This window comes from Phascolarctos cinereus, unplaced genomic scaffold (genome assembly GCF_003287225.1).
Source record: "Phascolarctos cinereus isolate Bilbo 61053 unplaced genomic scaffold, phaCin_HiC Scaffold_3;HRSCAF=262, whole genome shotgun sequence".
Taxonomy (NCBI): Eukaryota; Metazoa; Chordata; class Mammalia; order Diprotodontia; family Phascolarctidae; genus Phascolarctos; species Phascolarctos cinereus.
This window is the reverse complement of record NW_027555736.1, coordinates 145,912,412-145,927,843: the sequence shown is the minus strand read 5'-3', so window position 1 is coordinate 145,927,843 and position 15,432 is coordinate 145,912,412. Positions and strand designations below refer to the sequence as shown.

Sequence of the window (15,432 nt, the reverse complement as noted above, 5' to 3'; positions counted from 1 at the left end):
AAACACAAATTGTTGCTTAGAATTTCATATTTTGTTTAATTGATAGGCGGAGAGGCAATACCAGAAAAACTGCTAGATTTGGAGATGAGAGCCCAGGATTCAACTCTTGCCTCCAAAGCTAACTATTCATATGACCACAGACAAGTCACTTGTACTCACCGGCGCACTTTTGGTTTATTAACTTTCATTTAGATTTCCTTAAAGTAATATGTGACTGTGGGAAATTCTTATGACCTCTGGGGCCTCAGTTTCTTTATCTGCAAAAAGAGAGGCCTTAGAATGCCTCTAAGCTTCCTTCCAACTCTAAATCTATGATTCAAATTCCAAAAGCACTTACTAGGGTCTAAAAAAAATCTCATGTGATACACACACACACACACACACACACACACACACACACACACACACACACACTGATACCATTCAACACTGAAAAACAATCAATACCACAAGGATGGGCTGTGGAAATATAACAAGAAAACTGTCCACATGATTTAAAAGCTATATAGTTTTCACAATGCACTGAAGAGCTCATATGGTATTCAAAGGATATTGCTCATCTACTGTTATAAAGGATGTGCTCTGGTGCCCATGCCGGTAGCCTCTCAGATGGTTCTCTGTTGGGATTCCTGTGCAGTCATCCCTGGACTCTATTCTGCTTGTTTCTGAAGGCAGAATCAGCTTTGGTTGGTGGAAATTCAAGGTCAGGCATAACCACATGCCAGATAGCTTTACTGTAGTACTGTGGAATTAAATTCTTATGGTACACTTGGAAACTGTGGCAACATCTGATAGGTCCTTTCAGATGCTGTACTATACCCCTTTGCTAACAGAGTTCAAGCCATGCTTGTGGAATATACTTATTAGAGAAGTACCAATCAACTGAGTGAGTGAAATCCTAGCGCTAAGCCCTAGACAAGCAAGGGAAGGCCAACGCCTGGGTGGGTTTCCTCCATCATCTAAATTGATTATCTGAATGTCACAAGTACAGCAGCAAGTATCACCAACAACTTAGTGTATCTGCCCAATACACCATCTCACAGAGCTATTACGAGTAGCTAGAGAAATCATGCAATTGTAAATTTTAAGATTCTATATAAACATCAGCCGTTATTATGATGCTCAACCAGATTTTTAAAAATTTCATCCCCTAAAAAAGGACTATGAGTCTAACTCCCTTTCCTATTGCATCCAATGGAACCTTTCTTCTCCTTCACTGTGATTGCTCTTTTATGTCTTCTATAATCTTGTCCTCTGGGAAGAGGGCTAAGCATACAATGAGTAGCCAGGCCAACCTCTAAGGGCCAGTAGGCCAAGCTATATTCATGTAAGAAGAAACCCATTTTGGCCTCAGTCACTGAACTTGTGCCAAACAGAGGGAGATCTGACTTCTGATTTATAGCAGTACAAACAACCACCATATTTTCATATTAATTGTGATGATGTCATTTGTTAACATGTTGATAGGATCAGAAGAAATGTACGCCTTCCCTTCCACACTACCCGGTATGATGGAAATTCTGAAGATATGCCTCAGAATTCTCTGGCCTCCAATATATAAACCTCAACTCTTATGACCTTCACCTTCATTCTAGCTCCACCACTCATAGACGGCTACAAACACTCAGGTTATGAGTAAGTAAACTTTAAATTATTTATTCAGCTATAAATAAGAAGCCTAATCTCAGAGCCAGGAAAACCTGGATTCAAATGCTACCTCTGACACGTACTGGCTGTGTGATCCTGGGTAAATCACTTCACCTCTCAAGGCTTTAGTAAATTCTCCATCATCTTTTGTTCCATCTCAGAAGATAAGGTAACCCAGGGGCAGCTAGGTGGCACAGTGGATAGAGTACCAGCCCTGGATTCAGGAGGACCTGAGTTCAAATCCAGCCTTGGACATGTAACATTTGCTAGCTGTGTGACCCTGGGCAAATCACTTAACCCCACTGCCTAACCAAAAAAAAAGGATTTCAAAAATGTCCCTCTACCTACCATCTTTTCAAGCTATGATACTTTGTAAATTCTTCCTTTTTCTGCTAAACTCCTAGGAAGAGGAATCTACACTTATTACATCCCTTTCCTCATTACCTTTTCACTCTCACCCTCTTACAACCAATTTCTAACTCCTTTTCTCTACTAAAACCACTCTTTCAGTGACGTCTTAATTGTGAAATATGGTGGCTTTTTCCTCAGTCCTTATTCTCCCTGATCTTTCTGAGGTTTCTGACACTGTTGATGACTCACTCCTCCTGAATATTCTTTCTTTCTACCTCTATGACCATTTTCTTCTCAGTCCCCTTTGTTAGTTCAGTATATACATCCTATCTCTTACTAGCAGGTATCCCAGGTTCCCTTCTCTTTTTTTCTTATACCTTTTCCACGATTTCATCTATTTTCATGAAAATAAGTTTAATTATCATCTCTCTGTTGAGTCTTAAATCTACATATCTAAACCTAACCTTTTTTCCAGAATTCCAGGCTTGCATCCCTAACTACTTGCTTCATATATTTACCCCCTTAGTATCTTAAACTCAACATGTTCAAACCTGAAATCATCATTTACCTCCCAAACTTGCTCCTTCTCTAAATTTCCCTGTTTTTAAGCGCACCACCATCTTTCTAGTCACCTAGGTTTGAAACCTGTGAGCCATCTCTATCTCATCTGTCTCCCTCACTCACCATGTCCAAATCAAAACATCAGGTTTTCTTGCTTCTACCTCTACAACATCTCTTTCGTCTGGCTCCACAGCTCCATTTGCACTGTCACTACCTTAGTTCAGCTCTTCTTCCCCACTGGCCTGAGTCTCTTAATTGGCCTTCCTGCCTCCATTCTCTTCCTCTGCCCAATCCATTCTTGATATAAATGCCAAAAATCGTCTTCCTAAGGCATAGATTCCTTCCTTGTTCAAAACTTTCAGTGGCTCCCTCTTGCTTTTGAGATAAGATTCAAACTTCTTAGACTGGAATTTAAGGTCCTCTACAATTTGGATACAATCTATTATTCCAGTCTTATTTCACGATGTTCTTCATACCCTCTACTTACCACTCGAACTGTACTAGTAGCTGTTTCTCATACTCAACATGCCACATCCCACTTTTGCATACTTTCACAAAATATCTCCTCTGCCTCTCAGAAACCTTCTGATGGAGGTGATGCCACCTCCTACCTGAAGCCTTTCCTCATTACATCCCATTATTAGTGGTCTCTCCCTCAAATTACCTTGCATTTATTTATATATCTAAGTATTTGTCCAGGAGAAAATAAGTTTGCTTGAGGGCAAAACAATTTCCAACTTTTTTTGTATCTCTAGCACCTAGCACAGTGTCTTGTACATATTAGATGTTTAATGTTCATTGATACGAATCATTGAAACAGTGTTTTAAAATCTTCATTTATTTAGGTTTCAGGCATTTCAGTACAAATTTCAGCTACAGAATGACTGGTGGTTTATCCTGTCATATTCTCTGGTCAAATCCTAATGTTAAATGGTCATAAGGCTACAAATAATAATCACACCAAAAAGTGATAATTCATACAGATTCAGTACTGTACCTGGTCTGCCATTTTTCCATAGACTCTCCTCTTTCTCTTGGAAGATAGCAGTATTGCTGGAACTCATTAGCAAAGAGAATACAATCATAGCGGGCATCTTTCAGGAGATTTCGAAGTTTGTTATACTGTCTATGACATAAAGAAGAAAAATAAAATTTAATGAAGCAGGTGCTTTCCTAGTACCATTTACATTTGCTGAAAATGAAATTAGAAAAAGGCACTTCAAAGAAAATGTCTATTTTTAAATGAACAAATATTTACTCAGATTGGCATTTTTAGATAGTACATGTGTTGCCACTATTTCATGGTGATATTTGCCCTTTTATACCCAATAGTGTATGGTTTTTCTTTTTTCTAGCTCCCGAGACTTTTGGTCAGTTAGTTAAAGGTCTCTAAGCAACAGGTGGGGGTCATCAGTTTCCCAGCAACACAGGAGTAGGTTCAAACAAAACAAAAAACAAATAAGTAGGTAAGGTTTTTTTCCCAGTTCTCACAATTGAATAAACTTTTCTCACAAGACAGAATGTGGACCAGACTCATCGCTGACTAACTAAATTCATCACCATCTTGATTATGGGGTAATAAATTCTTCAGTCACAGCAACTCAAAAGACCTGCTAAGTAAGAGTTAGTTGCTATTCAATGAGACCTTTAACTAAGGAGCTAGGTTAGCTGACCAGAAACCCAGTCAGATCCAAAGACTGATGTATGGGGCTTTCTCACAATTGTACAACTCAAGTAATCCCTATGTTTTATTGGAAAACTGTCCCTGTATTCATCAATCAGTTATTGTTTCCATGTTCCTTTGATTGCTTACAGACACTTAGGGGGAGTGGGACACCTCTTTTTCTGAATTCAGGGAATTGTACCTATTTGCTCTCTCCCACCCAACTTGGAAAATCCCTAATCTTTTATCCAATTGGAAATCAGATTACTTAATGCTCTACTGTTTTCTTTTAATTAATTGACCTTCTTTGATTGTTCTTAATGTATAAAAGTCTGTCTCACCTTGTATTTTGGGTGAGGAGGTGTGGTCCTGGTTTGTTAGGCAATTGGCATGTATTGCTTAATAAATCGATATGCTTGGAAGATCAAACCTTTGTTTCTTCAATCATTTCATCTTTTACCTGCCACAGCTGGTCCTCTGACAGTCACATAGTCTGTCACCAGGCCCATCCTTGTAAAGCATGGGTTTTGATCTGGATCTGTGATTTCATTTTCCAGTGAGAAACTTCTTTTTACCAATACAGGCTGGTAATTGTTCTGCAACTCAGCCTTAGAGACTAAGACCATAAATCTTAGTGCCTGAAGTACTAAAAGGTTAAATGAATTCTTCAGGGTCACACTGCCAGCATGTGTCAGATGTGGGACCTTGAACCTATCTATGTCTTCCCTGCTGTAGGGAGGGCTCTTTCTCTAGTACGCTGCTTCTCCAGTGCATGGACAACAGGGAGTTAATTACATTTTCCAGAACACTAACACAGGGTCATAAGATTTTCTTCCAAGAAACAGGGATATGCCAATCAGACCTGAAAGTCAAGCCTACAGCTATGGATGGATGGATCAAGTTCATAAGGAAGAAAGTCCTTTTCAGGAGATAGGCAGTATAGAAGAATGGAGACATTCATAGCTATTTAAACAAAATTTATTATTTCTCTGAAAAAAAGGTAAGTATTGTTCATAGTAAACCAGATGTTAAATTAACATATAAATTACACCAGGCAGGCAATTAGCATTTACTTCTGGTTCAGTATGAAAAACACTTGGGTCATATACCTGCTCAACTGCCCCACAACGGGGAAAACGGAAAGCTTTTTCTGAAAGCAAAGATGAAACACTTTATCGTCTCTCTTTCAAACAAATGCTGACTATGCATCATCAGAAAACAATCTACTCGGTCAAAATTCATTGATTAAGCTTTTACCATATGCCAAGCTAGGCACAGGGTATAGAATACCTAGGTGGGACACAGGGTATACCAAGGCAAAAAGTAAAGTCTCTGCCTTCAAGAAGCTTACAATCTCTAGAAGAAAACAACATGTACACATATAAATGTGTGTGTGTGTATGTAACATGCGTATGTTATATATTATGATCACATAATTTTCTATATTTATGTTATGGTTATATATATATATATTATGATATCAGTTATATACACACATGCACATACACACACAGATAGTAATTTCAGGGGAGGGGGAGGCATTAGCAAGGTCAGAGGGATTGGGAAAGACCTCACGGAGGAGGCAGAACTTAAGCTGAGCTTTGAAGGAAACTAGAGATTTGAAGAGGCAGAGGTGAGGAAAGAGTGTCTTCCAAGAGTGCAGATGAGCAACCTAGGCAAAGGCGTGGAGAGGGGAGATGAGACATCTCGTATGAGAACTGGCACATAAGACACTTTGGATGGAATGGAGAATACTCAGAAGGAAATCATGTATGATAACCTAGAAAGACAGGCAGGAGTTGTTTGGAAAGGGCCTTAAGTGACGAACCAAGGACACAGGCCTCACTATGCAGTCTCACACATGGCCACACGCTCTTAGTGCCTTACACCTCCACTGACATGCTATGTAATGGTTTTCAAAGGCCACAGCAAAGTTCTCACCAAGCTGGCAAAGATTCAAGGACAGGCCTCATGATTTTATCTCTGTAGAGAGGGCCTATGATCTGGATGGCAGCACCCACAGCAACAGAATTACGGATTCATAGGATATTTAAGGTCTATACCAGGGGGGAACCTTCTGCCTTTTGACAGAATCCAAATTTCACAGAACAGGACTGCACTTGAGGACCTAGAGGGCCACATGTGGCCTCAGGGCCGCAGGTTCCCCTAATAATAATGACAGCAACAGCAATAACAACAGTATCTTCCATCTGACATAGTATAAAGAGCTTTCCCCACAACAACTCTGTATTATTGTATACCCTTTTACATATTTGGAAACTGAGTTTCAGAGAGCTTGACTAACTTGCCTTACCTCCATTCATCCCCGTCACCTAGTTAGTAAGGAGGAAACTTAGGAATAAAAACCCAGGCTTTCTGACTTCCGAGACAAGTGTTACTTCCATGTCACCCTTCCAAGACCATCCCTTTCTCTATGGCTTTCCACTAAATTCAATCAATATGTTACAGTGGAAAGAACAGTGGATTCATAGTCAGAAGACCTGAGTTCAAAGCCTACCTCTGGGCTCTGCTGACACTGTTCCCCATCCCTGGAATGTCTTCTCTGCGGATTCCTACCCATTGCTGAACGCCCAATTCAAAAGCTTCCTCCTCAAGGAAGTTTTCCCTAACGTTCGTGTGACTGCACATGTATTATCTGTATCAAACTGCTTGCCTTCTCAAGAAGAGGGAAGAGGAGGGAGGGAGAGAATTTGGAACTTGAAAGTTTAAAAAACAAATATTGAAAATTTTTGTCTATATGTAATTGAGAAAAAAATTAAAATTCAATAAAAAAGGCAAAAAAAGGGGAGTTTTCCTTACCCTCCCCTTTCTACCTGGGATATCAGTTGGCACACTTGATCACTTACTATTATTTAGGTGCCATCCCTCTGAAAGGATGGACTGCCGTTTTATCTGAACTCTTCTTTTTTCCCAACACTCCAGAAATGAACGGGGCAGTGTAAGCACAGACATGCTGAGACTGAGCAAAGGGTGCAGTCAGGCAGGAAGAAGTCAAAAGCCGAATCCAGGTTTCCTGACTTCTGGTTAAATGTGCTTCATACCAGACTCTGTATAATTAATAGAACCTTGTCTGCCCTGAATCAAAAGCTTCCCCAAAGTAGGTCAAATGACATGCATTATTTACAAGCATCACAAGAGTCACCCATTAAGAATAAAAAATACTTACATACCCATGGCCTTAGCTGTTCCAAATTGGAAGAAATACAAAAAAGTAAAGTTAATTTATAGTTGCAATCTTAAAAGCTGAAAATTTAAAAGCCCATCTTTCCATTCAGTGTATCATAAGCATGTTGGGACTCATCATCTTCTCATAAACATTCAATCTGCTAACCTTTCTAAAACCTAAGCAAAGCTAAATATTCTAAATAATATCAACCATATGGTCTGCAACAAGTAAATGAAAAACCTGAAGCCTGCTTAACAAGCAAGAGAGCTACTGAAGTACCAGACTTTATAGATACCACTTTCTTGGCCTCAATTTGTGCTACTTCTCCTAAGGTTCATCCTTCCCTCCCCTCCACTAATCCATGTCTATTACTTCAACAGAGTTGAATAAAAAAAGTATGGCTCAAACTTCACCTCCTCTAAGAAGCCCATCCTGATCACTCTTTGGCTTTGTATCCCTACAGCATTTAGAGGCTGTTGTATTGGCTTGTATTTGTTTATAAATTGCTATGTAATAGTCCTTTAGTCCAATTCAATTCCCCAAACATTTATTAAATACTTATTATGTGCAAGGTGCTGGGAACACAAAGATAAAAACTAAAAACGGTCCCTGCCCTCAAGGAGCTTACGTTCTACATGGAAATAAATACATCAGTGAAGGATAATTTGGGGAGGAAGAGAGCATTTAACAACTAGAGAAACCAGGAAAGGCTGTATAGTCAGATGTGGTACTTTTGTCATGCCCAGAAGAAAGCTGAGGATGCTAAGAAACAAAGGTGAGGAGGGAGGGCGTTGCTGGCAGGGGTAACAGCCTTATATAAAGGCATAGCGGCAAGAGAATGTTCAGTATAGGAAACAAATGGCAGTCTGACTTGGCAGGAATGTAGAATATGTGAAGGAGACTAATGTCAAAATAAGTGAGGAAAGATGGGCTACAGTCAGATTGTGAAGGCCCTTAAAAGCCAGGCTGAGGAGTTGGGCATTTTATCCTCAAGGTAAGGAGTCACTGAAGATTTCTGAACAGAGGAGTGACATGGTCAGAGATGTCCTTTAAGAAGAACATTTCTGGGGGCAGATAGGTGGCACAGTGGATAAAGCACAGGCCCTGAAGTCAGGAGGACTTGAGTTCAAATCTGGCCTCAGACCAATCACTTGACACTTACTAGCTGTGTGACCCTGGGCAAGTCACTTAATCCCAATTGCCTAAAAGTTTTAAAAAAAAAGATCTTTTCTGAAGCTGTGCAGAGGAAGAACTGGCGAGGAGACAGGCTGGAAGTACAGACCAATTAGGAGGCTGTTGCAATAATTCAGGCTAGGGTGGCGGCTGCATGTGTGGACACTCCAAGATGCCCCTCCCAGGATAAACTGATCATGAGGCTAACTCAGGCCTGGGATACCACCTTCCTCAGCCTCCTCTCCCCTGACTGGAGGTGAAGACAGGGGTGTACTCACCTCCTGACAAAGCTTTTCTTTACAGAGGGCAGAAAGTGGACTTCCAGCTCATTTCATCTTGTATCTGTGGTCCTGCCTGGTTCCAAGACATGCAATCAGATGCCCCTGCCCTGCTCCTGCCAGGAGGTCACCTGTGGTGTCCTGTCCTTTCCCCGACTCTCAGCCCTTTCCAGCTTCCTCTTTCGTGTTGTCTTCCTCCATTAGATTGTAACCTCCCTGAGTGCAGGGACTGTCCTTTTTCCCATTTGTACCCCAAGCACTTGGCACAGTGCTAAGCTTGTTTAGTTGTTTTTCAGTCGGGTCCTACTCTTTATGACTTCATTTGAAGTTTTCTTGGCAAAGATAATGGATTAGTTTACCATTTCCTTCTCCTGCTCATTTTACAGATAAGCAAACTGAGGCAAACAGGATCAAGTGACTTACCCAGGGTCATACAGCTAGTGTCTGAGGCTGGATTCGAATTCAGGAAGACTCTTCTTCCTGGCTCCAGGCCCAGTACTCTAGTTGCCCACAGTTGGCGCTTAATAAATATTTACTGAATTGAATTGGACTGCACGGGACAGATGCAATAGAAACTGTGGTGGCAGAATTGCCAAGACTGGGTGGAGAAGAGAAGTGGTGAAAAAAAAGAAGAGTCCCCTCATACTGAAGAGGGTGGTCAGGGATAGAGCATTTTTGGGGCAGAGCCAGGTTTCCATAAGTGCAAAAAGACAGAAAAAAATGTGAAAGGAAGGGAATTTTGTTAAAGATAGAACAGGGGCTCGAGGGAACACAATGAAAAGGAATGGGAGGTCAGTATAGAAACTCTGAAGGGGTAGAGCTTATGTGGATGGGAATGAGAAATTGTGGATTAGGAGTAAAGCAAGTGGATTTTACCTTAAGAACCAAACAATCACTAAGGATTTACAAAGTACCTACCATGCTCCAAGCTCTGTGCTAGCTGCTGGGGAGGACAAATACAATGAATGAGACAATTCCCATCAGCAATAAGCCTCCAGCATAAATAAAAATTAATAAACACACATACAGTAGTTAATATAAGGTGGGGGGGGAGATCAGGAAAGGTTTCATGCAGAAGATAGTGCTTGAGTTGAGTCTGTAAAGGAAGTTATGAGGCTACGATAAAGAGGGGCTGAATACACGCCAGGTGGGGAGCAGCCAGGGCAGAGGCAAAGAGAGGGAGCATTGTGAAGGAGGAACAAAGAGAGAAGACCACCTTGGTCAGATCACAACGTGTAGGAGATGAGTGATGTCTAAGGAGGCTGGAAAACACGGGCACCAGGTGGTGCAGAGCTTTACAAGTTAAACAGAGGAGTTTGTATTTTATCCTGGAGATAGTAGAAAGCTTCTGGACACGGCTGATGGAGAAGACAGTAACCAAGTCAAAAGGAGGAAGGGCTGGGAGTTTGCCAGCCACTATTTTCCCAACTAGAATTTGAAGGTCGCTGAAGGTAAGGTCCATGTCTCCCTTCTACACCTCTCCAAAACACACAAAGATGGTACAAACATGAGGTGCTCAATATGGACTACTAAGTGATCATGGTGTATCTATAGGACTATTGCATAAATCCTAATTATTAGAGAATTCACAACAGTGTCAAGATTGGAAAACCAAAATAGCTTTTCAACACACTGATTTGTTTAGAAACGTTTTGAAGAAAACTATATTTAAAATTCACCTCTTTACATCTGGTGGATTTTAGTACTGCTTTAAAAAGAAAATATTTTTAAAAAACAAAAGATTATCAGGCTCTGCACTATGTCAGCAATCCAAATGATCACATCAAATTGATTTTAGTTGGAGAAATTGAAATATGACACCTGGAGCTGCATTTAAACTTGGAAACGTATAAACATTTCTATCTCAGTGTCAGAACAAAATCATCTCCAAACTCATTTAATAATATTCTATCTGAAAAACCTGCACACAATCTACTTAATGCACATTTTTATGAACACGATGTGTATAAAGGCAATTTATCATTTTAATATACAAATAAAAACACTTTACACCCTTCACTGTCAAGTAATGAAGAAACTTCAAGGTTTAATAAGAATAAATAATTCCTATATTTAAATGATTTTAGGTATTAGGCTGGATATATAATTCTAATACGCTATCTCTCAACAAAGGATGGTCTCTGAGTTCAGTCACAGAATCCTCTTAAAACATTAAATGAAGCAAAAACATTGTTAAAGCATTTGTTTTAAAAGTCTGTCAACTGTTTCTTTCATTTAGATATTTTTATAAGGAAAGGGTTTTAGATTGGCTTCTGCCAGAAGGCTTTTGTTTAGCAAATACAATTATTGTGGACGGCAGCTACAATGAGACTCTGAGAACAAAACAGGAGTTTATTTTAGTTTCCTTCAATAAATTATCAGATGGTACGATTTGAATGCACTTGCAATATAGAAGTACAGATTTTAAAGAAAATACTGAACTTTTTCATTCAACAAATCATTGTAAATTTCTGAAATATAGATATGTACATATAAATACACATATACAGAGTTCTATGTATACATGTACATATATATCAGGATTAAAGTGCGAAGGACCTTAAAAAAGAAATCCCCAATCAGCTTTCTGCTGCAAGAAAGCAGACCAAATTATGTGAAGGTTGTGCTGGTTGTAACCTTAAAACACCAACCTACTGGGACATGAGCACGGAGCCAGATGATTATGTTTCAGTCACAAACTGAAACAAAAACTGTGAAATAGAGCTACTGCAAAAATGCCTTTCATAATTCCTTATTAGAGAAGTAAATAACAAATTAGTTCCAAAATTCTTTTTAAATAATAGATTTCTCACCTTGCCCCCCCTTTCTTTTTTAATAAGTTCAAATTAGAAGTAAATAATTATGCAAAACAGATATACCTTCGTCCTCTTTGATGCTGTACAGCTTGACAGGCTGTTTGCATGAAAATAATACCTTTCAGCTCTGGAAACTCAAGAATCTCAAGGTAATCTTGAACAACTTTCCAGTCAGGGATAACATAATGAGTCACATCACTGGACAAAAGTTTCCCATCTGGAACATAATTCAAAATTTAAGAGATGAGACAACAGTTCCAAGGCTGCTTTATTACCACTGCCATGTCACAGAGTCCCAGAGTACAAAATAACTTACAACCTTAACTACCCTGCATGGTTTTTAAAAGACAAGACAGATCTACTTTGGTAGAGGGCCAAAGACCAGGTAAACTTAGCGGCTTCATTTTTCTAAAGCTGGGATAAATAAAAGCATAACACGGTTTATTATGGTGCCAGAATTGCATTGGGGGAAGTTGATAGATTTTCTGAAAAATAAACAAACTTTTAGGATTACTTAGATTTTCTGAGTTAACCCATTGCTGCCAAGCAACCCATATCTGAAGACTGAATGAAAAAGACAATTTCCAAAGAATCATAAAATGCTATTATTTCTAAATATAATTTCAAGCTAGTAGTTCTACCTTATGTTTCAGAGCATTATGCTGGTCATCTATAATGAAAGTGTTAACTGAATAAATTATTCAATAAAAGTAATGGGCAATGAAGGATACAATTTCTCTTCAGCTCATGGGTTTACCCAACTTTGACCATTAATGTTCCACTAAGCCCTGAAGTTGAGGATTCCAAACAGCATTAAGTGGCTCATGACTTCCCCCACCCTACCTTCCACTAGAAGAATGATAATATGGGCTCTATCACAGCTAGTGTGACTACAGGCTGGTTACTTAACATCTATGGGCCTCAGTTTGGACATGAGGAGGCCAGACTCGATGACATCTAAGGTTCTTTAAATTCTAAAACCTATTATTAAGTTCATTATTATTATGAACTTGAAACAACTTAAACACTTAAAAACAAACCAGAGAAGACACTGCAGAGCACACCAAAGACCATAGTACTTTGGGAAAAACAGTAAGGGTTACCATATGTCTTCTGCAAGTCTCTTGCCACTATAATAGTTTATATACATAAATAGCATGAGGATGAGGGCACTCAACTTGGCCATCTGAGAATGCCCAGGATGTCACGACTTTATGTTAAGTGTGAACATTCAAGCCAACAGAAGGCCCATCTCTGGTAAAGCAATTGACTTTTCAGTTAGAATCAACCCTTCTCTCTGATCTGGGAGACCTTGACAGTCAGAAATGGACATTTAACCTTTAAAAAATAAGGGATTTTCTCCCATGGTTTCAAGTCCTGAAGGATTAGGATCAGTCATCAATGGAGCATACAAGGAAATGCGTTCAATACAAGTGGCTCCTAAGGAAGTGGACAACAGGACCACTGCCTTTAATAAGGTCATAGAGTCCTAAGCTTTAAAGCAAGAATACAGAATATTTAGTCAAACCCATTCATCTTGAAGAACTGGAATCTGTAACCCAGATGGAAGAAGTGATTTGAGATCAATCAACCAATCAACAAGCTTTTATTAAGCTCTTACTGTGTGCCAGGTACTGGGGCTGGGGGCTGCGGAGAGACTACATTCTAACGAGGGATCCTACATACACACAAATACCCAATGAGAGAGGGGGAGGGAGGGGGGAAAAGGGAGGGGGAGGCAGAAAAGGAGACAGGGAGAGAGAGATGGAAGATGGGAATTAACCCTACGAGCAGGGATCCTAAATCTTTTTGTGTTTCAGACTAATGTTTCTAAGTGCACAAAACTACCAAAAAAACCCCAAACCCCACCCCGTTTAGGATGAGAGGGGGAAGCTTCTGGAGCGGAGGGGCCCAGGCTTACATTGAGAAACCACCAGCAGCCACCCCACCTCCCCCGCTCCAGGAGGCGCCACAGCGGCAAGCAGAGGCGCGCAGGCCCAGTGTTGACATTGTGGCTTCCCACTGCATCCCCACCCCGCCTCCAGAGGACGCCTAAGTTACGAGGCGGGCAGCGCAGAAGCAATGTTTATATTCCCTTCCGGAAGGGGTAGGGGAGGGCCAGTTTACATGCCCGCCCCGCTCCCAACCAGCCCAGTCTCTAGTCCCGCCTGCCCCAGCTAGGAGGAGGTGGGAAGCTCAGGCCCAGTGTTTACAATCTAGCCCTGGCTAGTCATCGGCCCTAGAGCCATCTCACGTCCCCACCGCCACGAGGAGGCGCAAACCCCCGTATTTACAGTGCGGTCGGCTTCTCTCCTCGCTTCTGCCCTTCCTGCAGGGGGCGCCACAGCTTCGGATAGGCCGGGAACACCAACCGCGTTTACGCCCCCGCCCCCGCCCTCGCCCCCGCCAGCTCCCTTCCCGCTCCCCCCGCCCCGGCTCTGACCGTTACGGCAGCGGGTGGGCTGCGGGCACAGCGGGCTGTTGCAGGGCACACTGGGCCGCAGGTAGTGCTCCCTCACAATGCGCACGGTGCGGCCCTGGAACGTCCTCAGGTGCATCACCTTCTCCCGCTTCTGCAGCATGGCGGCGGCGAGGCCGGGCAGCGGGAAGAGGCGAGGCCGCGGCTTGGGGCCCGCCCCCTTCCGTCCTCTGGAGGCCGGGCCCCGAGCGCGGCGGGGCGCCTCCTGAGGGGCCTGAGGCCGCAGCTGAAGCTTGCGGTGCTGCAGCTGCTGAGGCCGCCCGGCTGCCCCCTGCGGAGCCCAACGACCGACCCCGCCTCGACCACGAGGCCTCGGAGAGGGGCGCGGGAGGGGCCGGGACACCGGGGTCCGAGCCGGAGCTCCGTCACTGGCCGACCCCGAGGGACCCCCCCCCCCGTGCCCTGGGGAGAGGAAACTCTACCCATCCCTAAAGAAGAGGTTATAGAGACAAAGGAGGGGAGGAGAAAGCACGTGAAAGGCGTCCAGTTCTAGGGAAAGCAGGTTAATTACTATGGGTGTTAATTACTACAGCGGTTTTCATTCCACTTGAAGCCGGTCAACAAACATACATTAAGTACCAACTATGTTATCAGGCGCTGTGCTAAGCCCTGGACATACAAAGACAAAAACGATCCCATGCCTAAGGGTGCTCACATTCTAATAGGGGAGACAACATAAAAAAAGCTTTGTACAAAGAGATGTGTGTGTGTGTATAGCCTGTTCTCCATATATACACATACACATATGCACAGACATACATACTTGTGTATGTATTCATTAAAGACTTCTTGCAGAAAGTGATATTTTAGCATCGACTTGGAAAGAAGCCAGGGGTGGGAATTAAGAAGGGAGAACATTCCAGGCTTGAGAGACAGCTTGTGAAAATGCTGGGAGAGAAGTGAAGGAGTTTCTTGTGTCTATAGCTTTTTGTAGGTATGATTTGCAACTAATATACTCAGGGCAACCTTAGGACACTAAGGGAACGCCTTACCTGACACCTCCCATCACCACAAATCTTAACTAAGCTTTGTCACTAGGCAACTGGGAGAGAGCCTTCCTGAGCAGTTGACCATAATCTGCAGTCTAATTGTGTCTGAAATAAAGGAAGGGCTTCTCAGTGTTGCCCTGTTCACCAAAGAGGGTGGATAGTAGTATGGGTGCCTACGCACCTGTTGAATTGCTTACTTTGTCCTAGAACAAGGTGTGGGGGTGTTACTACATAAGATTTGGAAGCCACTAGACCATACCCAAATAGTCTATTATATATGTGAAAATT

At 41.8% G+C, this 15,432-nt stretch overlaps 1 protein-coding gene across 1 annotated transcript in view; it reads right to left on the bottom strand.

Annotated features, from left to right (window-relative positions):
• The window catches only part of DIS3L (DIS3 like exosome 3'-5' exoribonuclease), a 44,196-nt gene extending 29,884 nt beyond the window's left edge, over positions 1–14,312 (bottom strand). Inside the window, exons 1-3 of the mRNA XM_020982950.2 lie at positions 14,120–14,312; positions 11,740–11,893; positions 3,557–3,685 (exon numbers count right to left, since the gene is read on the bottom strand). Coding sequence (XP_020838609.1) covers positions 3,557–3,685; positions 11,740–11,893; positions 14,120–14,258 — 422 coding nt within the window. The 5' untranslated portion in view covers positions 14,259–14,312. The remainder of the gene's footprint in view (positions 1–3,556; positions 3,686–11,739; positions 11,894–14,119) is intronic.
• Positions 14,313–15,432: the final 1,120 nt, after the last annotated feature.